Source organism: Zeus faber, assembly GCF_960531495.2.
Source record: "Zeus faber genome assembly, chromosome: 3".
In the NCBI taxonomy this organism is placed as follows: Eukaryota; Metazoa; Chordata; class Actinopteri; order Zeiformes; family Zeidae; genus Zeus; species Zeus faber.
The window spans coordinates 2,936,506-2,960,569 of NC_137190.1; the positions used below are offsets into that span (position 1 = coordinate 2,936,506).

The window sequence follows — 24,064 nt, forward strand, 5'->3', positions numbered from 1 at the left end:
GGATAGCGTGCGTCATTGTGACTAGAACCCAAGCAGCACCTTTTAACAATATTCTTAGTATTGTATTAAGTTATCAAATGCTGTTCTATTCAGCTTGGTGTCGGAGCAGTTTGTTGAGGACATAAATATAATGAATAATGCATAGCAACAGTTTGCTAAACACTGATTGGAGGATTATCTCAAACACTCTTTTGCAAATGGTGAATTGTGGGGAATCCCAGATAATAGGCAACAGTCTATTTTTATTGATCTTTCCAAGAACTTTGATAACATAGATCACAATATTATTTTAAATAGACTCCCAAGCTTTGGTTTCTCTAAACATACTGTAAGTTGTTTTGCAAGCACCCTAAAAACCATGGCAGAGGCTACAGAGTCAGGTGGTTTTACTTCTAGCATGAGAAGAGTCCCCCGGGGAGTCCCCCAGGGCTCATGCTTGGTCCCCTCTTGTTAACCATCTACATAAACTGCCTGGGTCAGGATGTTCCAGATGGCGCTTTTCATTTTTATGCTGATGATTGTGTTATACATCGTTGTGATTCCTTGCTGAATAAGAATTTTGATAAAATACAAAATGCTTTCGGCCTGGTACTGTACACATTCAGCATTGCCAACTGAAACGTGGTCTTGATGCTGAGGAAACTAAATGTATGAAACATATTTATGGTCATTTCACATATAATAAAATGGAGGAAAGGAGGAAATATCCTCCTTTAAAGCACAAGGCAACTGAATTACAGTTTGTAAGTACCTTACCTTTTTGACAAATAACTCTGTATCTGCATAATATATGCAGATACTCCACAAGCGCTGAAATTAAATGGAGTTTTGTCTGAAGTCATACAAGCACTGTTCAATAACATTTCAATGTTTGCTGTGCACCGCTCACAGGGGGACCTCCAGCAGGAGAATGAATTAGAGGTGAGTAGGAGTATGAGTTAGCGGCGTACAAGTTCATTATTTCAATGGCATGTGTCACAAAAGACAAAATGGTGTCCCACCTGTGACGTTAAGGTAGACGGTGGTGAACGCTGCCAGCGGCACAGCCGCCACGTTTTGGGCGCGCACGCGGAGCATGAAATTCCTTGTGGTCTCGTAGTCCAGTGGCTCAGCTACCAGGATGGAGGCGGAGCCATCCTCTCGGTTGGGTGTCAGGTAGAAGCGCACCGGCATGTTGGTCTCTGGCACCATGCCGTCCTCCAGGTTGTAGGTGACCCTGGGGTCCCCCAGCGGGGACGTGGCCTTTATGGTCTGTACAAAAGATGAATGTATGATGAGAGGCGTTGGAAACAATACAACCTCATGTTATATTGCAGGTTAAACATTACATACTGTATACATTTTTGTGTTGTGTTTCTACAACTTTGGTGTGGGGATGGTGTGGTTTGAACAGCCACACCTGTCCTGTGTCAAAGTCATTGGGGCCCAGGATCAGTGTGGGTGCATACCTGTTGCTTGTTGGTTGGTCTAATAAGGAGAGGAGGAGGAGGAGAGGAGGAGAGTAGAGGAGGAGAGGAGAGGGGGAGGAGGAGGAGGAGGAGAGGTGCCCTTGTCATGTCAAGGGCTCCTCTTTTGAGTGTGTGTGGGGATGGGGGTTGTACCTGTTGCTCCTTGGACCAATTTACAAGCAACAGGTGTACAGCCACACTGATCCTGGGACCCAATTACCTAGACCCAGGACAGATGTGGCTGCTCAAACCACACCATCCCCACACCACAACAACCAATGAATATTCCTCAAGTTTAAGTATCATCAATACTGCAGAGTATCAATAACTTTCTCTGAACAGCTGAGACTTTGGTTGGTTGGAGTCTGTTCCAACGCATTATGCAATTACGTTGCATTTTGTAAAAAGATAAGACTTGATAAACTCCCAGGGGAAATGCGTATTGTATAGAAAAATATCTATGGTCTGGTGAGATAGCAGTATAGTAGTGAAAATAATGGTAATGTATCGTTTTACAATCTAGATATGAGATGGATGAGCTCTACCTCATCCATTGAATGATAGTGAGCCTTAAATGTCTTGCTCTGTTTAATCCTTTGAAAAGGTCCCTAACGGTCTCAAATGAATCATTCACCAACCTACTGTGAATGATTCATTTGAGAATTACTTAATCACACTCAAGATTAATAATTCAAAACCAACAATTCAAGAGAATTAGTGACATCCAATGAAATAATTCCCTGAGGAATGGTTATGCTCCTTCAATTCTCCAAAACTGAATATGCGTATTTTATTTACTTATTTTTATCAAATGTATTTTGCTTGTAATTCTTTTAAAATCAATATTTTATTTTATTATTACTATTTTATTAATGTAAAGCACAGTGAGTTGCAAGTTGTGTATGGATGGAGCTGTCCAAATCAAGGTTATTATTATTATCGTCATGATTACTATGATAATTATCATAATTTTTATCATTATCATAATCATTATTATCACCATCATTATTATCATTATTCTTATTTCATATTCTTCTTATTATAATCACCATCATCATCATCATTATCATCATCATTGTTATCATCATCATTATTATCGTCATTATCATCATCACTATGATGATCATAATTATTATCATTATTATCATCATTATTATTATTGTTATAATCATCATTATTTTCATCATTATTATTATCATCATCATCATCATTTTAGTATTGTTATCATCATCATCATCACTATTATCATCATCATTATTATTATTATTACCAGTGTAAAGGGACACCTTAATTTTAATCTTAAATCAGGTGGGAAGCAGGGAAGGTGTTTGGTGTTAACAATACACAGTAGATTTGGGGGTTTATCTCCAAACGTAATTCACTCCATCTTTCTTACTATTGATCAAGAGAGTCGAGATGCTCCTCATCGCCTCATGATGTGTAACCTAATGAAAAGCCAAACGTGTGCCGCACCTGTTCGGGTCACTCAGATAGGCATATTCACCACAAGCTGCAAAGTAACTGGAGTAATGAGATGGACGCCCCCAGCACATAGTCAGCAAACAGGACGCAGGTCTGGGCTCCGCTTTGGACAGAAAGCACCAGCGCCTCCGCCGTGCGGCACATTACAGCCTCATTTGGACTCATTACATCTTCATGCAACAGTCAAATCAGCATTGATCTGCACCTCCCTTAACAGAGTGTGCTGCAGGGTTAAAATATTCACACACACACACACACACGTGCACACACACACACACGTGCACACACACACACACACACACACACACACACACACACACACACACACACACACACACACACCGACAGTTCTCATAGCCGTTTTCTTTCAGTGAATTATTAATGGGCTTAATCGCTTCCAAAAGAACGTGAGACCGCTCTATCAATTAATTTCCACTGTGCGAGTCACTCTCTCACAGATAATCTGCAGCCAACGACTGCTTACATTCAAATTCTAGATAGAACCGAGCTACACTGCTTAAAACAAGTCTGCGGATAGTCTGTGTGTCTGTCTGTTTGCATGTGTGTGTGTATATATATATATAATTATTATTATTATTATTATTATTTTTTTTTTTTGAGAAATAGATCTTCCTGGATAGTTTGTGGACTGGTGTGTATAGTGTGTGCATGTGCGTCTGTACAGCTATGGGTAGATATGAGACGTTTGTGTGTGTGTGTGTGTGTGTGTGTGTGTGTGTGTGTGTGTGTGTGTGTGTGTGTGTGTGTGTGTGTGTGTCTGTGTGTGTGTGTTCCCTGATCCTAAGATCCCATCTCTTCATCAGGTGATGCAACTTGAGAGATGCAGCACATCAAAAATATTTGCATTAAACAGAGCCTCCGACTCTCATCTGGTTTCTGCTATCTGAATTAGTGGTGGTAACAGTTGGTGCATTGCTGTGCAGACAAGTAACATGAAAAAATAAAAACGATCTGAAAAATAACAAAATAGAAAACTACTAAATATATAATACAAATACCAAATAAAAACCTGAAATAGAAAAATGTACAGAATATACAAAATGCCGTTCTATGCACAGGATCTTGGTCATCCTGGTACTTTTAACAAGTGACCTTACGGTGGGTTATTGTTACAGTACATCTCCTAATAAATCATGATTTAAAAACAAGATAAAGCCTTGACAGTGGTAAACATATATTTTTGGGTCTTCTATTTTTTCCCTCATTTCCCAAGCTGCTCTCTCTCACCACGATGGCCGTGTCTCGGACGGTGTTTTCGGGGATGACCACGCTGTAGCTGTCCTTCTCCCACTGCGGCGGCTGGTTCTTCACGTTGGTGATGGTGACGGCCAGCTCCACCGAGCTGCTGCGGTTGCCCCCGTCTGTGGCCACGATCTCCCTGGTGATGTAGGTCCTCTGCGGGGAGGAGACGGAAGAAGAGAAGAGCTTATTTCCAGTGTTATTTGGGACTTATTTGAGAATTGCTTGGAGTAGTAAGATAAATAATGGAGAAATGGTCATGGAAAATAATTGGCTGAGGAATGACTAAACATAAACTGTAATTGAGTACAAACTATATATATATATATATATATATATATATATATATATATATATATATATATATATATATATATATATATATATATATTTTATGCCTGTTGTATGTTATGAAAAGCAGGTTGAATTGATCTTGTACAGTATATAAAATGTGCTGTATTTCTTGCCTGGTCTAGATTACATTACATTACATTCGATTAGGGTGGAGTGGATTATATTATAATTGATTAGTAAAAAAAAACCATCAATCATCCCTTTTAAGGCAATTCACCCTGCCCTTAGAAACAAATGAAAAACCATAATCCACCGCCAAAGTTATGCAAACAGTGCGATCAGCGTTTTGGCATACTTTCCCCACATGCATTTTAAAATAAAGTACTTCCTAACGACTGCATGCAGTCAGGTAAGAAAATATAAACCCAAAACCCAGTTATCTTCACAAGCTGTTTGATATAAGAGCAGACGCCGGGCCCCAAACAGTTTACACAGACACGTCTTCCTGGCTGGGACGCTAAAAAGTCATGATTTAAACCGTGCGCTCGGTGGTTTACATGAATTACACTGTATGCGATAGTGTTTACACTGTCGCTGGAAAACATCTGCCAGATACATAACGACGCTCTACACGTTCAGCCAAATTTACCGGAATAACGTCAAGTTCCTTTTTTAATATTTTTTTACTGTTGGATGCATCGGGCGGCTGAAAAGCACACGTCAACTCTGCTGGCAGTGGTGAATGGTGAGAGCGGCGCCGGCTACGGGGGCTTTAATCACCAGGAAAGACTTTCATTTTCTCCCTCACAGCGTGACAATTTACCGCGCCGCTCGCTGCCTGTGTTTGGACAGGCTTGTTTTCCTGGGAGGCAGCTGTCGGGCAGAGGGCCGTGAAGGGAGGAAATAGTCAGAGGTGGAAATTCTCCCCGGAGCCGAGGACCGGCGGCTTCCGGGGAGCGTGGGTTTAACTTACCCTTCTGTCGGACGCTAAAGCTCGGCTCCATTACGAGCACGGCTGGAAGGATTGGAAATGTGCACCGGAGACGGTGGACCGTGACGTGCTGGAGGTTGCAGTTATTTTATGTGCCATTGACGAAAAACATTACTTTTACTTTTAAAACAACATTTTCTTGTAGTAATAGCAAGGATTAAAGCACAAAGCCCAAAGTGTATTAACCAAAATGGACGAGCAGAATGAATAATCCAACAGGGGAGGAGAAGGGAGCAACATGACATAGTATTGATCCCCAACAGCGGGGGGTCACCACCCACATCCACCCTGGTACCGTCTGAGTCAACCTGTCAAACTATGAAGGAGCCCGGAAATGATCGTAGTTATAACGCTGCTTTTACCTTTAGAATTTACAATGTTTTCTTGGGCAAAGACGCCTTGTTCATCTTCATTTACTCTGGAATGGAAATAGTTCCGTGTTAACTGACAACGGATCTAAATTCCTGAGCTTCTCTGCGTTCGGAGGAAACCAGAGTCTGGGCTCCATGCATCTGGGCCTTTTATTTGTGGAGATATGACTGAATCATTTTGGGTTTTGTTGTATAAAGAATGAAAACAATCCTATGGTTCATGCAGTTAAAGGCATTTTGCCGACAGGGTTGTTGGGTCATACCGTAGTGTCAGAAATTCAAGAGTTAAGGTCAGTTCAGTTGATAAAGGGGCGTGGCCCAGGAGCCACTGGCCACACCTACCCAGCAGAACCCCGCCCACTTTCAAGAGGAGGAGGTGGGATACATTGAAACTTCCTAGTTTATAGGCTCTTTAAGGAGGTCGGCAGTATCGAATACTGAATATACTTAAGTATATTCAGTGAGTACAGATCCTTAAAAAATTACAAAATCACAGCAGCAAAGTACTTGTACTGTATCGACCAATGACATTGTTGGGACTAGTGCAGGCCGATGAAACGATAACAATAATTATCGGAGAAAAAAAAGTCCTCAATGTTGAAATAAAAGAAGCTGGATCATTTCCATAATGTCTGATGCAGATGTGTTCGATGTCAGAAGCGTTGGGCATGTGGCCACGAAAAGCCAATTCATTTGGAAGATCTCAAGCCGACCTTTCACCTCCAGCCAATTACGTTTGTCGATATAGAAAGAAGCCCCCCCCCCGCCTCCCTGGTGGGCCGGCTGCACTGGTCAACACACCAGAGGAGAAAGACCAAGCCTCCTGGACACAGGGACACATACGTCCATAGTTTGGAGTTTTTTGGGATATTTAAGTTCCGACCCAAAGCAGACGGTAAATATCCATTGTGTAAAATATGTCGACAAGACGTGCAACACCACAAACGTATTCATTTATTTAATTCAGGCCTACTCGCCATATTTATTTTATTTGGGATTTGATCAAAATGTTATTTAAGTGACATGTTCATGAAAGCAGCTGCAGTTTTTACTTCTTCTTCACTTCTTACTTTACGAGCGCTGTGATATGATAACGCATTTTATCTTCAGATTTTTACCCCTATTTTTCTTTGATATTTATTATTATATTGTTAAATGAGAGGACGAACGGAGCTGGAGAAGCAGCGGAATATGGACTGAGACCAGAGAGGAAGGTTCGATGCCGGAAAGTGATTCATAAAAGCTGCTGCTATGGGCACGGTGAGTGACTGTGTCTCTGTGTAAGTGCCGTCCCGTCTTTCTCCACCCCCAGCCCCCCTCTCTCTCTCCCCCCTTTCCCACTCTTTCCCCTTCCATCCCTCCCTCTCGCCCTTCCCGTCTCACTTTTTCTCTCCCTGCCGCCCTCCCTCTGTCTCCCACCCACCGCCTCTCCACTTCCCTTCCCCCGTACTTATTCTTCCCAATCCCCCCCATCTCTTTCCCACCCGTCCTCCCTCTCTCCCCCTCCATCTCCCTCTCTCATTCTCTCTCCCCCTCTATCATTCTCTCTCCGCCCTCTCTCCCTACCTCTCACCCCCTCGACCTCCCTTTCTCCCCCTCCTGCCTCCCTCTCTCTCCCTCCCCCTCTCTCTCTTGTGTCACCGGAATGCCTCCCTCCCCCGTAGGAACAGCCCTGTTTGGAACGCTGTCGCAGTTCCCAACCCTCCTCACGAGGAAGTGATGAGTCCCCATCACGCTGCCTCCATCCCTACACTCTGCCTCGACGGGCAGCGGCGGAACCTCGGGACAGAACATCGACTTTGGTCCAAAAACAAGCTTGTGAGGGGTGCGGCAATTAGCCTGAAGAGCGAGCGCGGGACGGGCGCAGCTCACCGTGGGTTCCTTTGGTTCCAGATATGGAGCGGAGGAGACGGGGCGGTTGAAAAGAAACGGCTTCTTCTGCGCGACCAATGAGCTGCAGCGTCTCACAGCCACACGATGCACCGTTCCCTTCAATCAAAAGGCTGCAAACGCTGCGATTATTCGTGGCAGACGGGAGATGGAGATTTTTTTTTTTTGAAACGCCGCCGCTCCTGAATATCTGAAAAGCGGGGTGACTTTTTTCTCCCGCATCTTGTTACGCTGCTTTGTGTGACGCGTGGAACTCGCATCTCACTGGAGAGATTTCGAAAGGTCATCGTCAAACTGCACCAGAGTCAAACGCCAGGTTTGAAACCTGACAGCGAGGGGGCTTTTTGGAGCGATTTCAGCTCAAACAACGGACAATTAGTCTCTCTCTCTCTATCTCTCTCTCTCTCGCTCTCCCTCTCTTCCTCTCCCTTCCTGATCAGCTTTGCCAGTGGAAAGCATTTGGGGCCCTTGATGATGACAAAACAGATCTGGATGGCTTGGTAAATACTCAGTCCCAAAATGTGTTGATTGTGTTACTCTTTATAATTCTGCCTTTAAACGAGAAAACACTTATAACAGCCGTGGGGAAATTGAGGTGTTCAGGTACACGGGCAGCAAAGCCCCAGCAGGCGATGCATTTCAAACAGAGCTCGGCTTCAAGGGGCGGAGCTGCGTCCGGCGACAGCCAATAGGAGGGAAGATATGCGAACGACTTATTTTTCTTACATCAGTTTGTTGTTGGTCGTTCAAGGACAACCTTCTTTACAATTCTACGAGTTATGGAATTTCAAGATTCAAGAGGTTTATTCGTCATATACATACTTTCATACATATATGCAGTGAAATGTCAATGCAACGCACCCGGTAATTACACACAATATGTTTCAAGAAGTCATTAATTTTGCTAAGTAAACAGCTACGGCATTTTTTAGGTACACACGGTGTCATCTATCTACAGTATATAATGTACATTAAATATGGAAAGGGACAGAGGCTTGGAATGTTTGGCGCCCACGACAGCCAGAGGAATTCGAGCCGCACACGCTCACAAAAGCCAGAGCGAAGACGTGGCGGCAGGACGACGACAGCGGTGCGACCGTACCACTACTGTGAGAAACAGTGCGAGTCAAGACAGGAAGAAGAGGTAAGATGACATAAAATAAGTGTGTGCGTGCATGCGTTTGCGTGTGGGTGTGTGTGTGTGTGTGTGTGTGTTTGTGTGTGCGTGTGTGCATGCTTTTGTGTGTGGGTGCGTGTGTGTGTTTGCGTGTGCACGCCTTTGTTTGTGTGTGCGTGTGTGTGTGCACCTGGGAGATGGGCTGGTTAACAAACACCCAGCCCGTCAGCGGGTTGACCCTCAGATATTCCGGCTGCTCCGTCGACATGGAGTAGGTGACGGCGGCGTTGGTTCCGAAGTCGTCGTCGTGCGCCGCGACCCGCAGGAAGCTGGTACCGATCATGGTGTCCTCACGAAGAAAGTCTAGAGGAGGAGAGGAGGAAGAGTAAATCAAATTTCTGGAAGCGCAGCGTTTTATAAAATAGGACGATTTGACACAGATAATGTGATTGATGAGCTGGCTGTGTCTCTGCCTCCCCATCGCAGTGCTTTGATGTGGGTCAACGCCACCTCCAAAGGTCTTTGCGATGCATTTTCAATGACTTTACTTCCACTCCTGGGAAACAATCCACCGGCCACGGTGATTACGCTAAAATTAATTGAATTTGGAGCAAAATTTGTCCTAAGTCACAGAGTGTGACCCGGGCCTTAAGCACTACCTCACTGAACGAACCTGCTGCCGGACGCTCAGCTGCCAGGCAGTTGAACTCTACCACACCTGTGCTTCGCCGGTGGAAGTGAATCCACCGATGGTAGTGACTGGGGCTCCATGTGCCTGGTCGTCCTGTACGTAAGTGTGTGCATCGTGACGGCAACAGCTCCAACTCACACTCGTATCGCAGGTTCTCGAACTTGGGGCTGTTGTCGTTCTGGTCCAGGATGAGGATGTTGAGCTGACAGATGCCGATCAGAGGGTCTGCGGCCTGATCTGTCGCCGTCACCGTCACCGCGTATTCCCTCTGCCGCTCACGGTCAAACTTCCTCGCCGACACAATCACTCCTGCAAAGAGAGATGATGAGAGGACCAATCATACTGTGTGTGTGTGTGTGTGTGTGTGTGTGTGTGTGTGTGTGTGTGTGTGTGTGTGTGTTGCTAACCTAGCAGGGTTGCTAACCTAACCCTTACTTCTAAGACTTATTTCTGGCTGTAATTACAAACATGACACATTCCTTTCCTCACTGATAGCACAGAAAAACTTTGCTCTCAAAGAGTCACTCACCCTCGGGGCTGGGCCGTTTCAAAAAATCAAATATGACCAATTGTGACAAATGCATCGATCCATCGAAAATCATGGGACAATATCTTGGAGAATGTAAAGCTCCTGAAAGACAACATTTAACTACCGTACTTTACAGTATATCACCATATCGAGTCAAGTCCAGTTTATTTCTATTGGCATTAACCACGGCACAGTGTCAGGGCTTCACAAACCCACATTCCACATAGAATTCAACGGGCTCCCCCGGTCTGAACCCGCATCCATCGGTCACTAGCGTGCCAGCAGCCATACTGTACGTTTGTATTTACAATCCAATCCAAATGTATTTACAAAGCACATTCAAAAAAAAATACTGTTGACCAAAGTGCTGTACAATCAGACACAGCAGAAACCGTAAAACAACACAATAGCAACACAAAGACCAGCGTAAAGGACAAGGACAATAAAATTATAAAAGCAATAAGAGCATAAGAACGGCAACTCTCAAGCCGAGATAAAAGACAAGGAATTAAGATGCGTTTCAACACAGGATTTGAAACAGGCAGTGTAGGGTCAGCTGAACCCACAGAGGAAACTACAACCGCAAAGGCGTAGGCTCCGCTGTGATTCGACCGTGGTCTTAGGCCAGCGGACCTGAGTGGCCTTGAAGGGACGTGTGCTTGTAAAAGCTCAGGTTGGGAGCTCGCCCATTTCATGATTGGTAGGCAAACAATAAAATCTTAAAATCAATCCTAAAATGCACAGGGAGCCAGTTAAGGGAGGCCGGTAATGGGGGAAAGATTCCCTGTTCAAAGACGAGTTGCAGCATTCTGGACCCACTGCCAGCGAGAGAGGGAGGCCTGGCTCCTCCTGCACCAACATGAAGGACGTTACAGTCGTCCATTGGGGTCGCGATAAAAGCGTGTATAACACTTTCCAAGCCACTAAGTGATAAAAAGGACTTGACGTTAGATAAGAGCCTGAGTTGGAAAAAGCTTGATTTGATCACTGAGTTCATCTGTGGGTTTTTTTTTTGATCACGTGCATGTTTGTGTGCGTGCATGTGCACGACGTGCATGCCAGTACCGGTCTCGGGGTGGATGCTGAAGGCCGGCACGGTGGAGTCCTTGTGCATGAAGCCGTACGTGACCCGGCCGTTGGTGCCTTCGTCCGCATCCACCGCGTGGACCTGCAGGACGAAGGTCCCGGCCGGCTGGTTCTCCAGGACCGAGGTCCTCTCCCGGTACTGCTGGCACTGGGGGAGGGAGGGGGAGGAGGGGTGAGGGAGGGTTGGAAAGAGGGAGGGAAAGACAAGATGACAAGAGAGACGGAGAGAAAGTAAGAGAAAGAGATTTCAACTTGTTTTTAAACACTATTTATTTACATAATTTCAACAGATTGCAACATAGCACAGAATAACACGCAATCAATATTCTGAATGTAAGTCAATTCTGACTTACATTCAGAATAATTCATAAGCAAAAGAGATCCATCAACACAAACACTGAAAACAACATTATTAAATAAGTTAAGAGAGTAAAATGAATCAAGAAAGCAACTGGAGAGAGCGATAGAGAGAGAGAGAGAGAAAGACATTTATTTATTTATGTATGTATGTATTGATTTATTTATTTAATATTGACTCCAATGGTGTTTCATGCACCCAGGATCCAAACTACCTCCCAAATAGTGTTGCATCATAGAGTACGGAGAAACCCGCTCCCGCAACTATTAGCTTTTTCCTCTATTTTTGGCACTGACGTTTTGTAGGAACCAAAGTCCAGGGTTTGTTGACGGTTGATTAGTGGAAATAAGAGTGACCAGCGGGGCCAGACCAGCCGCTGACCCCCGTGTCTCAGCTAATGAGCAGAAAGTTAAACTCCGCTCAACTTTCTCCGGTCGCCAAGTCTCCCAGACCGCGTCGCTCCCATCACTCTCTATTGCCCCCTCCAATTAGAAATGAACTACATCGTCACTGGGTGTCGCTTTTGGTGTGAGCGTGCGGTTAGCAGGTGACAGCAGACCAGGAGTGGAATTTCCATCCACACGTTCATTTGCAGACTTTAAAGAAACCCTGAACGTTCAAAGAAATTCCCAAATTATAATATTTTTTAACCTTCTGTGTCTGGCTGAGGATGAAAAGTCTGGACCTAAGGGATCTTCCAGTATAGTAAGGGTCTACCGGTATGGTAAGGGCCTTAGGGGTCTTATGGTAAGGACCTTAGGGGTCTACTATGGTAAGGACCTTCTAGGTCTACCAATGTGGTAAGGCATGAGGAGTTAAAAAATGCAAGTTCATGCAGAGCTTTAAACCAACAGTAAGATTTTAAACTGCACTCTCAAGTCAGTGCAACGATGCAGGATTGGATCCATCCTGACAAATCCTAGCGTGCGCTCTCCTGGGGAGGAAACAAAAAGGTGTAAATGTGTGATTCTGTATTTTAAAAGTTCTGGTGTATCTCTGCCATTAGGATCCTTCCTGGTGCAGTTTGGGATAAGCCTGATGCCCTGATGACTCAGCAGAAAGAACCAGTACATCCCTAAAACGCATGTCTCTCTCTCCCCTGATTTAGCGCTCAGCAGCTGTTGTTGCTCAGCAACTGTTATCCACCGCGTTAGAGAAGGGGGCCTCGTCATGCCTTGTGCATGGAAGGTTGTTTGTTCACATAACAGATGCGTGCACAGCTCTTCTTTTGCCAATTGGGTTTGGGAAAATTGACTTATGATTTTTGTGAAAGATGGAAAGAAACTTAACTGGAGACGCATTAAAAAAACAAAAAGACTGGACAAAAAGCCGGTGTTATCATTCTTTTCATCAGCGGTTCAATAGATACCAGAAAACACATGAGCTGGAACTCCCACATCATCTGGGGAACATAAAAAACAAGCCAAATTAAATGTGCCCTTTGGCAGAAAAAAGCATGACTTTTTTTGGAAGCGAAAACAATTATATTCCTGCAAACTTCTGATGCCTGTTGTGTAGAGAGTGGGATCAAGAGCAACACAAGAACATCACAAGTAATTATCTGGGGAAGAGAAATGGAATTGATAATTCCAGGTAGTTGATATTTTGTGGTGCTGCGAGCTACGTTTCCCGTTGACCACGGACGAAAACAAACAGAAGCAAGTCAATGAATTAACGCCAAAACTAATGGGCAACGGCAGCCGCCTTCAGAGGCGCCTCGGTTCAGCAGGACATTTCTGGAAGGTCCTTGTTAGGCCACAGACCGAAAAATATCAATGTTTATTCCAGAAATTTGTGAAATGTTTGTAGCTAGATTATTCCAGTTTTTCTTTGGCAACAAAGAAGTTTTCTATCTGGAGCAGTTAGAGGAAGTTGCTCTGGAACGCTGGAAACCACACAGTAACAACTTAGGGACACACTCACAAAGAAAAGGATTGCGGCCGTTAACAGCACCATGAGTTGTGCATGAACCGCCCCTCTATCTGCACCGTCTCAACGCCCGGTTCACTGAGCACATCGTGCTGATGGTGTGACGGCACAAACAGGCCGTAAAGGTAACTTAAACTTGAAATACTTGAAATTTTACTTGACTTAAAATAGTTGTCCTAAAGTGTTTAATGAAAATGTAAAATTGTAAGGAAATCCTTGGAGGGGCTGCACCGGTGCTATGCCAAATCCTGACAGGGATCTGAAAAAAATTTTAATAGTCTCTTCGCAGACAGGTCTTTAAATTATTAAATGTTATTCTTCTTATTCTTAAAAATGCCACTCAGACCCTAGACGTGTCTTTTAAAGTAAGGTGCGGTGCTGGGACATCGGGACCAAGCCCTTGGCTCCGCCCGCCGGTTGCACCGCAGGGCGGAGCCGGAGGGAGCGAGCGGACAGGGAGAGGTAGAACGGGTGGAGAACATTCCTTCTCCGGAGGCGAAGGGTGTAGGACAGGTCGAAAATTATCAAACTGATTTAATAACTTTGGTTTGATAATAGATAGTACACACACACACACACACACACACACACACACACACACACACACACACACACACACACACACACACACACACACACACACACACACACACACACACACACACACACACACACACCGTATCTAAATGATAGTTGCTGTGCTTGAATAAAATAAACTAAAGCCTTGAAAAACATTGCTGTATTCTCTGGGATGATTGAATGAGCTTGAGACCAAAATATTTCTTTATTGTTACAGCAAATATGTGTTTGGGAGGTGATAATGTACTTAATAGTAGTGTTTAGAATAGGGATGTGACAGTACGATAATCATACTACTCGATATCACATTTTTTGGTATATCACAGTATCAGATTAAATATACATATTTAAATATTTTGGATATTTTGGAGAGTGCATTTCAAGTTTCAAGATTCCTCTGAGTTTACCTTTTTGTTTGCACTTAAAGGGCCATCGTTGTGTGATCATTACAGGTCACACCGAGCCCAAACATCAACACTCCCCACTGAAGAAAGGCTGAAAAATATTCAGGAGTCACTGAGGTGAAAACACTTGATAATGTTTCAACGCATGCCTTTTAATAAACACCTCTGACATAATAGTAATGATATGTTTTGCTGTGTTGTGTCATATCTCTATTACATAACTTGGTGTCATTACAACATTTCAAAGTGTTTTAACCGCAAAAATATCTAATAACCACCACATTATGTAAAACACAAAACTTACAAGATGCGTCAAGATGTTTTACAAAACACAGGTGTTATGACATCACAAAAAAACGCCGGATCTCCTCCTGCAGGGTCAATAAAGTCTCATCTTACAGATCAAATGTTTTTACATTTTAGTCAAGTTATGATGAAATGCAGCTTTATTACAAAGCCTGCTCATCTACTTTATCTCCCTCTACCTGCCCCCCCCCCCTCTATCTCCAGTGAAATCCCTGATGGCTGCTCTTTGATGCTCACAGTATATTCTGACGTCTAATTAATGGGGAAGGAGGCATCTTTCTTTCTATTGACTCCCTCGTTTCTGATTTCCCTCCTCGACTTGGCCCCTGGCCCTCAGCGCTCCCACCACAACTTTCCATCTTTCTTTTGTTTTCGTCAACTTCGACTCTTCACCTCAAACCCTCCCTCCCTCCTTCTCTCCTCTTGTACCCTCATCTCCTCTCCTCCCTCCTCCTCTTGTCCCCTCATCTCCTCCTCTGGCCCCTCATCTCCTCTCCTCCCTCCTCCTCTCGTCCCCTCATCTACTCTCCTCCCTCTCCCCTTTCTCCCCTCATCTCCTCTCCTCCCTCCTTCTCTCTCATCTACTCTCCTCCCTCCTCCTCTTGTCCCCTCATCTCCTCTCCTCCCTCCTCCTCTCGTCCCCTCATCTACTCTCCTCCCTCTCCCTTTTCTCCCCTCATCTCCTCTCCTCCCTCCTTCTCTCTCATCTACTCTCCTCCCTCCTCCTCTTGTCCCCTCATCTCCTCTCCTCCCTCCTCCTCTCGTCCCCTCATCTACTCTCCTCCCTCCTTCTCTCTCATCTACTCTCCTCCCTCCTCCGCTTGTCCCCTCATCTCCTCTCCTCCCTCCTCCTCTCGTCCCCTCATCTACTCTCCTCCCTCCTTCTCTCTCATCTACTCTCCTCCCTCCTCCGCTTGTCCCCTCATCTCCTCTCCTCCCTCCTCCTCTTGTCCCCTCATCTCCTCCCCTCCCTCCTCCTCTTCTCCCCTCCCTCCTCCCCTCATCTCCTCTCCTCCCTCCTCCTCTTCTCTCAGATTTTTCTCCGCTCCGGGTGGGAGCTCTCAGTCACAGATGTGACTCCACCCTCGTCTCCATGTGAATGTTAACATGGAGCTGCGTGATATGGAATCATTCACTTTATGAAACGAAATCGAGCCGTTGTCCACCACAACTGCAACAGCAATGTTAAGGCCTCAGTTATTATCTGAACTTGAAGATATTATGCACACACAGAAATGGGAACAAACTCATCCCATTCTTACCTCCACGGAATCAAAACCAAAGAAGAAAGAGATCATGAAAAACTGGTTCCCAATGATTTGTATTAAAATGTGCAGAACCTCCTGCGGTGCTGTCATGGAACACAAACAGAAGTCGCTTTTCTGCGACAATTTTATTTCTGACTGATTGGAATTTTTTAAACATTCCCACAACGTGTGTGTGTGTGTGTGTGTGTGTGTGTTTGTGTGTGTGTGACTGTGTGTGTTTGTGTCTGACTGTGTGTGTGTTTGTGTGTGTGTGTGCGCGTGTGACTGTGTGTGTGTGTGTGCGTGTGACTGTGTTTGTGTGTGTGTGTGTGTGTGTGTGTTTGTGTAAGTGGAACCATGGAGATGCTTTCCACCCGATGGGTAAAGAGACCATGCGGCTCCCTTTGACAGAGCCGACAGGGTCCAGCTTTTCACTCTCCCTCTGTCCTCCTTCACCCCCCCGCTGGTTACCAGACCCATGCCACCCGCTCGGAGCTCAGGAGACCCCCGGCCCGGCTCCAGATCGGGGCATCAAAGCCAGATGAAACCCCCCCCCGTCCTTGCTGAGGGCCGGCATCCTGCTGACCGCAAGGAAACACTTTGACTGTTCCACTTCTCTTTTAGAGAACTTTTTTTCAATTTTATATATATATATATATATATATATATATATATATATATATATATATATATATAATATTATATATATATATATATATATATATATATATATATATATATATATATATATATATATATATATATATAATATTATATATATAATATTATATATATAATATTATATATATATATATATATATATATATATATATATATATATATATATATATATTTATTTATTTTTCATTTGACTGAATCACAAATGAGGGAAGGGACATTTGTTGTGTTTCATTTTTGTCCCAGGGGAGAAAGGAGAGAAGGAAGCACGAGGGAGGAGAAAGGGGAGAAGGGTAGATAAAGGAGGAGGGGGGAGACAGGAGAGGAGAGGAGGAGGAGAGAGTCCTTTTCTGCTGCTCTTCCTCAGGCTCGCAAAACAAAGCGAGAGAAAGAGAGAGATAGAGAGACAGAGAGAGGGTGAGAGAGGAGAATCAGAGGGGGGGGGGGGCATGCTTATCTGACACCTTGCTTGGCTATACAGGCAGCTGATGAGCCGGACCAACACCTTTTAATGACTGTGCGTGCTGGCGTGCGTGCGTGTCTCACCTTCTCAAAGACGGGCTTGTTGTTGTTGACGTCGTCCACACCCACAATGACCTGCGCGGTGGATGACAGGGCCTGTGGGCCGCCCGACATGTTGTCGTCCGTTGCCGTGACGTTGAGCACATACTCCACCCCCTGGAGGCGGGGTGGCGGGCTGGAGCGCAGGCGGATCAGACCTGCAGCCCAAAAGTTCAAAAGCAGAGTTGGCAGTGGACGCGGTTTGGAAAGTGGCTAAAAGGACCACGCGGTCCCAAAGATATGTTTGACTTTATTATTTGACTGATGATTTTCAGCCTGTTTACTAGACAACACACACATCTTATAGCTGACGATAGCTCACGTTGCTCTCTGTTTTGGGATTTTGGAAAAAAAATGACTGTGTGTTGAGGAACCTTCCTAAAATTCCGAAATGAATCTCCTGGTGGCTAACATGGTGGTTTCTAATTTTGCCGTATTTAATATTTTGCATTTGAAAAGGGAGGATGCACATGGAATTAACAATTACAAAATACGTGACAAGGGCACAACTAATTCATATCATATCGTTGAGATGAAACATATTAAACATATTAAAAGTCAATCAATCATCAGGAAAAAGTTCATGGGCTAAAACCTTGATACAAAGGGACCTGATTTGATACAATATCGATGAAATTCGAAATTGATGACACGGCTCCACATGTGATTCTATATCGGCATTTTATACATTGTGAGAATTGCTCGCAACCCTCACCATCCGACGTGCCTCCAAAAATATATTGCGGAACAAATTCAGTTTAATACGGAAATTAAATATTTCATGTGATTTGTGACTACGATGGTATTTAAGTTGAAATGTTTGCAGACAATCCAGAGAAAAAGCATCAAAATTACACTTTCAAACCCATTCTAGATTCTTAACAATAGAACTGATTCGCTCAAGTCGTCGCTCAAGTCGTCGCTCAAGTCGTCGCTCAAGTTGTCGCTCACGTTGACGCTCCAGTTGACGCTCCAGTTGACACTCACGTTGTTACTCATGCTGTCACTCAGGTTTTGGCTTAAGTTGTCGCTCACGTAGTAGCTCACTATGTCACTCAAAGTATTGCTCATGTTGTCGCTTACTCTGTCGCTCAAGTTGACACTCACATTGACGCTCACGTTGTCGCTCATGTTGACGCTCATGTTGATGCTCACATTGACGCTCATGTTGTCACTCACATTGTCGCCCATGTTGTCTTTATGTAGAGTGTCCCGACTTCACCGGAAAAATTGATGGTACGCAACATCAAGAATCGTTGTCGCTCACGTTGTTACTAAAGTTGTCGCCCATGTTGTCGCTCACGTCGTCGCTCACGTCGTCGCTCACGTTGCCCCTCACGCCATCCCTCACGCCGCCGCTCACGCCATCCCTCACGCCGCCGCTCACGCCGCCGCTCACGCCGCCGCTCACGCCGCCGCTCAAGTGGTAACTCACGTTGTCAAACAAAAAAAAGGGAACATTCGCATGATTCAACTCAAAGCATGGATGGTCTGATTCATGGCGGCATTGAACATCCAGCGACGTGTGGATCCTTTTCACCGACTTTTCAGCCTTGAGGCTGGATGAGCGGAACAGACTCCAACAAAAGTGGAGAAGAAAGGAGGACGCGAGCCCCATACAGTCTGAAGAAATACACCGTTCGAAACGAGCTGATCGGACTCCTATCTCCTCCGCAGACCTCTGTGTGAACTCCACCCACCACTAAAAATAATATGAAAGAACGAATAAAAAAGTTAAAAACTTCAGAGTTTATCCTGCTGGGAAAATACAACACAAACAGCCAGTATTTTCAGAGGGAAAGAAAACATCACAACAGAGAAGGATGAGGGTGAGCAAAGACAAATACCCAGTGGGGACGCAGAAAGAGAGAGAGAGAGGGAGGGAGGGAGGGAGGGAGAGAGGGAAAGAGAGAGAGAGAGGGAGAGTCCAAACCAGAGAGAGTGAGTTTGTTCATACAGCTGGACAACTGGTGAATTTCAGGCTCTTAAGCACATTCTTTTAACCCTCTCTCTCCATCCCCTCTCCCTCCAACCCCTCTCTTTCCATCCCTTTCTCCATCCCCTTCTCTCTCTCCATCCCCTTCTGTCTCCATCCCCTTCCCTCCATCCCTCTCACTCTATCCCTTCACTCTGCATCCCTCTCTCTCCATCTCTCTCTCCAGGTGTAGGTGTCTCATCTCCATTCCACTCTCTGCTCTTAATGACTGGTCTTTGCTGTGCACTTCTTTGCCCTCCTGTACTCCCTTTACTTTGAGTCTGCGTGCGTGTGCGTGTGTGTGTGTGTGTGTGTGTGTGTGTGTGTGCGTGCGTCGGCAGTGGGGGAGGAGTTTCGGCTAGAGCTAAATTCATCACACTCTGACTGTGTATTGTTTATCAATGGGCTGGTGTGTGTGTGTCTGTCACACTCATATTGTTCCCAAAATGTAGAGTAATCACACGGATTAGAGGGAGGATACACGTGGAGCTGCTCGCCCACCTCACACCTGAGAGACAGAGAGCCTGACTCGTAATTCAATATTCGATATGATTTAATATTACCTTTACAACTGGAATTAATATTTGTAGACACCAGAAGCATATTTGACTATAGTGTATATACAGTGTATACACTTTGTACTGTATATACTGTGTATGCGGTATATATATGTTTATGGATACAGTACACACACACACACACACACACACACACACACACACACACACTAGGCTTGGGTGATCGGGTGTTTTCAGGTCATTCTGAAAACCGGCTTTCTCTCTGTCTTTGGTTTGGTTCAGATGTTGGAGGAACACCATGGCCGTGGAGAGTGCATTCCCGCCAAGAATATATAAACCGGTAGGAATATTTTGACATATTGCACAACCCTAACACACACACACACACACACACACACACACACACACACACACACACACACACACACACACACACACGCACACGCACACACGCGCACACGCGCACACGAACGCACACGCACACTTAATATCGTCCCTCTGGGATTTTGCTGAGTTATTTTGTGATTGTTGCTACAAAAATAGCTTGATTTTGTTCAAAATTTGAAATATAAATTTTGTTTCAAAGTTTATCCATTTTTTTTCTTGCTGTAAAATTGCTAGAAAAAGAAAGTCATTTTTAAACTACGACCATTGAAGAAAGAGTCATGTTCATGTCATGATGACAAGCATATCACATGTCTGAGATACACAGAAAGAAAATATGGGAAAGTTTGGTGATTGTGGACTGGAGGAGGCTGCGTTGCTTCTGGAGCGTTTCTAAAAGCATCCTCCTCCCTCCTCACTGCAGCCTCACACACATCTTCAACCAAATAACAAAGCCTGACATCACCTGCCCCTCCTTCCTTCCTCCCAGAAAAACACCTTTCTACTCGTTCTCATCCCAAAATGGCAATACAAAAGGCAGAAACAAAAAGTGAAATAGAAACAAGTATATATTATATACTGCACTTGTTGATATTTTTCATTTATTATATGTATGTTTTAAAGTGCAATATTTAAACATTTCTGTCTGTATTTTAGTATATATCCTTATTTGTATTTATATATCTATTCCTAATTGCTATGTCTATATTTTCGGTTAGCTATTTTCACTTACCTGTCTTATATTTGTAACTGCAACATTTACATTTTTCTGTTTGAACTTAATTATACGTTTACTTAATAATACTATTGTTTAAATAAATATAGTTATATTTTTCATTTTTTGTTTTCCACTTGCTTACATATGACATATGATGTTTCCGAAATCCAAATCTACTGAGAGGATGAGCATCGGAGAGTCAGGACCTTGAAGCACGCATGCATCCATTCATCCATCCATCCATTCATTCATTCATTCATTCATTCATTCATTCCATATTGATTACATCTTCAACAGTGTCAATAAATCTATTGGCTGCAGGCTGCTTCAAGGCACTCATTTATCTGTATGCTTATTTCAAGCCTGCACATGTGTCTCAGTGTCCCAGTTCTTGGCTGCAGCCTCAGCTTTAACGCCCACTTCCCACGATGCCGTTGTTCCGTCACCCACACAGACGGTTTAGACAATTTCCTTCGATGCCTCCACCTTTTTCAGCATTCAGGAGGAGTTATTCAGACGAGTGCTGCCACCTCTGCAGCGTGACAGGTAGCTAGGATTCGAGAAAAAAAAGGAAATTCTCAGAGGACGGCAGGTTGGAGGCACATTGGATGGATTCCTCCTTAGTTCTCATCATGCAAATCCAAAATAGCCCATTGTGCGCAACGTGTCCAGGCCAACGGGGTTTGGACGCTGGAAGAGGCTTAGCACAAGATCACAATGCAACAAACACAGCGCGGCTTAAACTGCAGCAGTTATATTCAACACAGAAACAACAAGCCCTGGTCACGGGGCTTCAAAAAAAGATGAAAACGGATGAATCTGGATTATTATTACTATTTTCTCCATATTGGTAGCCAGCATTGCATTTATGACTATAATATATAGAAGATGGTACATCACAGTTTTACATGTCATCCAGTGTTTAACTATACTACTTCCAAATAAGCAAAGTAAGCTGAACCCAAGTCTCAGACTGACTGAGGTCCAGGGGTGTCGGAACAGGGGGGACACTGCGATTTCCTGTCGCCCCACTTTCAGGAATTACGGTAATAGAACGTTGGCAACAATGGCGTTGTTATGGGTCCAGGGCTTCAGCCCAGATTGTTTTACGAACAGCCCCTGATCTCCAACAGCCCTGAAGGGAGGACTCGGCGCCCTGATGGCTCCCACTGACAGTACCTACTGTGTCCACAGCGCGCCAGAGATGGGGCACCCAGAACACTGTGTTTTTATTTTTAGATGTAGGCTTTTTTTATTTTACTCTGTTTCCATATGGAACTAAACAAACACCCACCCACCCTGGGCGTGTCACCTAACTACATGGTACAATCCCGCGCCAACGCTGGGGTCCACGATACACGGTAACCCGCACAACATCACCTCCATCACTCACCACTACATCTCTCACAGACACACACACAGACACACACACACACAAGCACACACGCACGTATTGCAAAACCAAGTCCTAAGATACAGTATGCATATTATGCAGATTATGGAAAGAACATGTAACTAAGTGCAACCAGCTCAATAACAACAGAAGCGCACAGACTGCGTGTGAGAGTCATAGAGACAGACAGAGACACCTACAGTGTGTTACATCATAGCAGCATTAACTTTTTCACCAAGTAGTTCTTCTGTGGGATCGAACCATACGGGCTAGACTTCACTCCCCACCTGCATCAATGAGCCTTGGGAATCCATGACTGTCACCGGTTCACCAGTCGTCCTTCCCTGGAGCATTTTTGGTAGGTAGTAACCACTGCAGAGCGGGAACAGCCACAAGACCTGTGCTTGTGGAGATGCTCTGACCCAGTCGTCCAGCATCACAATGTGCTCCTTGTCAAAGTGGCTCAGATCCTTACGCTGCTTCAACACATCAACTTCAACAACTGACTCTTCACTTGCTGCCTAATGCAGTATATCCCACCCCTTATTTATATATATAAGGTTATACTATCTCTATATCTTCAAATCTTCATTTCATTTCATGGTGGGTTATAATGTTCACTTTTTGTTTTCCATTAGTTTTTCTTAGAACCACTTCATTTGAATTGAGACAGAAAGACAGAGGGGTTGGGGCCTCTGGGGCCTCTGGTTCCTCTGGGCTCCGTGCCCCCCACACTACTTGACATGGACGACTAAATAGACCCTAAAAGCCTCGGAGCGGAGTCGCACGCTGCTAAGTGGCTGGAGACAGGACATTGGAAAAGGTTTTAGGACGTTCTGAGAATAAAGCATCCACCAGTCCTCTCTCTCATCGCATCTCATAGAGACCCTTCAATTATACTCGTGCCCGTGCCTGTGTGTGTCTGTGTCTTTGCGTGTGTGTGTGTGTGCGTGTGTGTGTGTGTGCGTGTGTGTGTTAGGGGGTGTGTCTGTGTGTTGGGGGGTGTGCTTGTGCGGTTGTGTGTGTGTGTTGGGGGGTGTGTGTGTGTGTGTGTGTGTCTGTGTCTTTGCGTGTGTGTGTGTGTGCGTGTGTGTGTGTGTGCGTGTGTGTGTGTGTGTGTGTGTTAGGGGGTGTGTCTGTGTATTGGGGGGTGTGCTTGTGCGGTTGTGTGTGTGTGTTGGGGTGTGTGTGTGTGTGTGTGTGTGTGTGTGTGTGTGTGTGTGTGTGTGTGTGTGTGTGTGTGTGTGTGTGTGCGCGTGTGTGTGTTAGGGGGTGTGTCTGTGTGTTGGGGGTGTGGCTTGTGCGGTTGTGTGTGTGTGTTGGGGTGTGTGTGTGTGTGTGTGTGTGTGTCTGTGTCTTTGGCGTGTGTGTGTGGTGTGCGTGTGTGTGTGTGTGTGCGTGTGTGTGTGTGTGTGTGTGTGTGTTAGGGGGTGTGTCTGTGTGTTGGGGGAGTGTGCTTGTGCGGTTGTGTGTGAGTGTTGGGGTGTGTGGTGTGTGTGTGTGTGTGTGTGTGTGTGTGTGTGTGTGTGTGTGTGTGTGTGTGTGTGTGTGTGCGTGTGTGTGTTAGGGGGTGTGTCTGTGTGTTGGGGGTGTGCTTGTGCGGTTGTGTGTGTGTGTTGGGGGGTGTGTGTGTGTGTGTGTGTGTGTGTGTGTGTGTGTGCGTGTGTGTGTGTGTGTGTGTGTGTGTGTGTGTGTGTGTGTGTGTGTGTGTGTGTGTGTGCGTGTGTGTGTTAGGGGGTGTGTCTGTGTGTTGGGGGGTGTGCTTGTGCGGTTGTGTGTGTGTGTTGGGGGTGTGTGTGTGTGTGTGTGTGTGGTGTGTGTGTGTGTGTGTGTGTGTGTGTGTGTGTGTGTGTGT

General features: G+C 44.9%; 1 protein-coding gene across 1 annotated transcript in view; it reads right to left on the minus strand.

The window, feature by feature from the left end:
• Nucleotides 1-24,064, minus strand: part of LOC307228310 (neural-cadherin) — a gene marked incomplete at both ends in the record, with an annotated part of 316,610 nt that overhangs the window by 152,868 nt on the left and 139,678 nt on the right. The window contains 6 exons of the mRNA XM_079997948.1: nucleotides 1,002-1,251; nucleotides 4,179-4,346; nucleotides 9,044-9,216; nucleotides 9,683-9,853; nucleotides 11,139-11,307; nucleotides 17,207-17,379. Of these exons, the coding sequence (XP_079854074.1) occupies nucleotides 1,002-1,251; nucleotides 4,179-4,346; nucleotides 9,044-9,216; nucleotides 9,683-9,853; nucleotides 11,139-11,307; nucleotides 17,207-17,379 (1,104 nt within the window). The remainder of the gene's footprint in view (nucleotides 1-1,001; nucleotides 1,252-4,178; nucleotides 4,347-9,043; nucleotides 9,217-9,682; nucleotides 9,854-11,138; nucleotides 11,308-17,206; nucleotides 17,380-24,064) is intronic.